Raw genomic sequence first — 2,244 nt, forward strand, 5'->3', positions numbered from 1 at the left:
AAAAAAAAAGAAACGAATAGTGTGTCAGTCGCTCATCATAGTGCACCGGAACTCGCAATTGGAGATATTCGGGTTACCCGATCCGCCCTAGAAACCCTCATACTGGCTTTCGGGTACCCGCACCCATCCAAACCTAACTTCTGGGTACCTGCACTACAGTTACCCATAATTTTTGCGCTCACTACAATTTCAAAAGAAGATTGTTTGGAATGTAGCACAGCATTACTTGTAGTAGCTTTTACGAAATGGAATGTATTGAAGTACAATAATCCTGTCGAAATCGGACTAATCTTCCATTTTAAATCTCTGAATGTAGAAGGCGAAGGCTGGCAAGTCTTCCAATTTGGTATGGGCTTGGTCTGTCGTATTGCTCTCCGAGGTCTGTTTGGGTGTCATTCATACTACAACTAGTCTCCATGTCTTTACCCGCAGGGGAGACGCTTTTTCTTGCCTCGAAAGGTGTAGCGAGGGGGCGTTATTTGCTTGTTCAATTGAAAAGTAGAAAACACATTTTTAGATAATAATGAATAAAACGTTTCGGATATCCGAAATGGACCCGAGTGGTTCGGGTGCCCGCCCCATACCCGAACGTGGGTATACCGATTCGGGTACCTGACTGTGAGCTCTGCAGTGTACCTTTCTAGATACAGTAAGGCACACCAGAAATAAAAAAAAAATAAAAGATACCTGGGCGAACCCAGTTTTAGAAAGTTACAGTATTATTGCCAGCACAGATCTTATGACACGTGAATATCAGAAGAAAATATTCAGCGAACACGAAGTCTTCGCTGACAATCATTTTGAGCGACACTGTTCAATTGGGGACCCGGGTTGTTGGCAGTTCGAAGGGACAGACGAAATGCTGGAGCGAATCGTTCGGTCTGTCGACAGTATTCCAGTGCTATTTAGGCAGCGCGAATATCATTCGGTGGCGTCCAAAAAAAAAAACGGCTATGTTTCCAGAAAAAAAATGTAGCTGCGAATATTTCTTTTCTGTACATTACCTTATAACACCGTAATTTATCTAACATTTGTATTCGCGGTTTTGGATACTAAATTAGAGGTGCTTCTGAGAAACGTTTTACTGAAGCTTCCAGCATCGTGGGTGTCAGTTCGACACCCACTACAATACCGCGGTTGGATTTAAGGCGGGAGTTCTCTACCATGTCTCGATTCTAGTCAAGAGCAATGGATTGTAGAGTCACTTCAAAACCTAACTTACGATGACGACGCGAGAGGAACCTTTGCTGAAGGAAGAGCGGCTTCATACGGGCACGCGTGGACCACCGTTTGATTTCGATGGGTTCGCCAACCAGGTTAATGTTGGCGATGACATTGATGCACTCGACTGCGAGCACAATTGGTAAGCCCTATCTTGTATTCCGTGTTTTATTTTTTGTACCAACTGACTGGTTCTTCGCAGGCGTAGAGCCCGTGCTGTTGAAATCGCGGAAGATGAAGTGAAAGTCCATTACCAGGGAACACAAGCCAAGTGTGACGAATGGATCCCGCGTAGTGGACGCAGACTCGTGCCTCGCGGCATGAACGCACCGAAATGATTCCATGATGGTTGGTCATGATGGCCGTCAAAGCGGTGATGTGTCGCCGATGGAACATTTCAAGCCTAGCATTGAAATGGAGCCAACAAAAGTAAATCTGACGCATTTGCACTAAGTTCACAATCGAATAATAAACAAACGTAATGAATCACCTCCCCCGTTTTGACACACACCAACCTTGGCTTGGGTTGTTGCGAGTCGAGCTCTAAGTCAACCTCGTATTGTGGCCAGTTCCATAACCAAATAAACGATTCAGCGAAAATTTGACGAAAAATTTATATTTCTATTTTATTTTCTTCTCGCAAGTAACTTTCTACAAAGAATACGATAATATTAACACAGCGCCTGCCTCCATTCCAATCAGAAATGAGGACATTTAGGATTTTTAAAATTTCCTAAAGTATTCTAAGTTTTGATTTGATGATACTAAGGTGAAAAAAGGTGAGTGAGTGGCACGCATAGCTAGTTGCACGGGGTACTCTCAAAGCTGGACCACCCGGTATTTGCGAAGGCAAGTCCAGCAAGGAGCTCCACTTTGAGCCGCGCATTGCACAAGCCAATTGAGAGAATCATTGTTAGGGGAGTTTTGAATATTTAGGACACCTTCAGGACTCGCGTCGAAAAAACAAGTGTAGGCTTGTTTAGTATAGTAATTGTTGTGAAGTACTGGTCAGTGAGCTGCTAC

At 43.9% G+C, this 2,244-nt stretch overlaps 1 protein-coding gene across 1 annotated transcript; it reads left to right on the top strand.

Moving 5' to 3' along the window:
• The first annotated feature begins 1,216 nt into the window (after positions 1-1,216).
• On the top strand, positions 1,217-1,700 carry PPTG_15480 (hypothetical protein). The gene is made up of 2 exons (XM_008913691.1): positions 1,217-1,363; positions 1,424-1,700. The coding sequence occupies exons 1-2, from the start codon at positions 1,224-1,226 to the stop codon at positions 1,557-1,559; spliced, it is 276 nt and encodes a 91-aa protein (XP_008911939.1). The 5' UTR covers positions 1,217-1,223; the 3' UTR covers positions 1,560-1,700.
• The last annotated feature ends 544 nt before the right edge of the window (positions 1,701-2,244 follow it).

The sequence above is a fragment of the Phytophthora parasitica genome, assembly GCF_000247585.1.
Source record: "Phytophthora parasitica INRA-310 unplaced genomic scaffold supercont2.55, whole genome shotgun sequence".
Classification (NCBI taxonomy): Eukaryota; Oomycota; class Peronosporomycetes; order Peronosporales; family Peronosporaceae; genus Phytophthora; species Phytophthora nicotianae.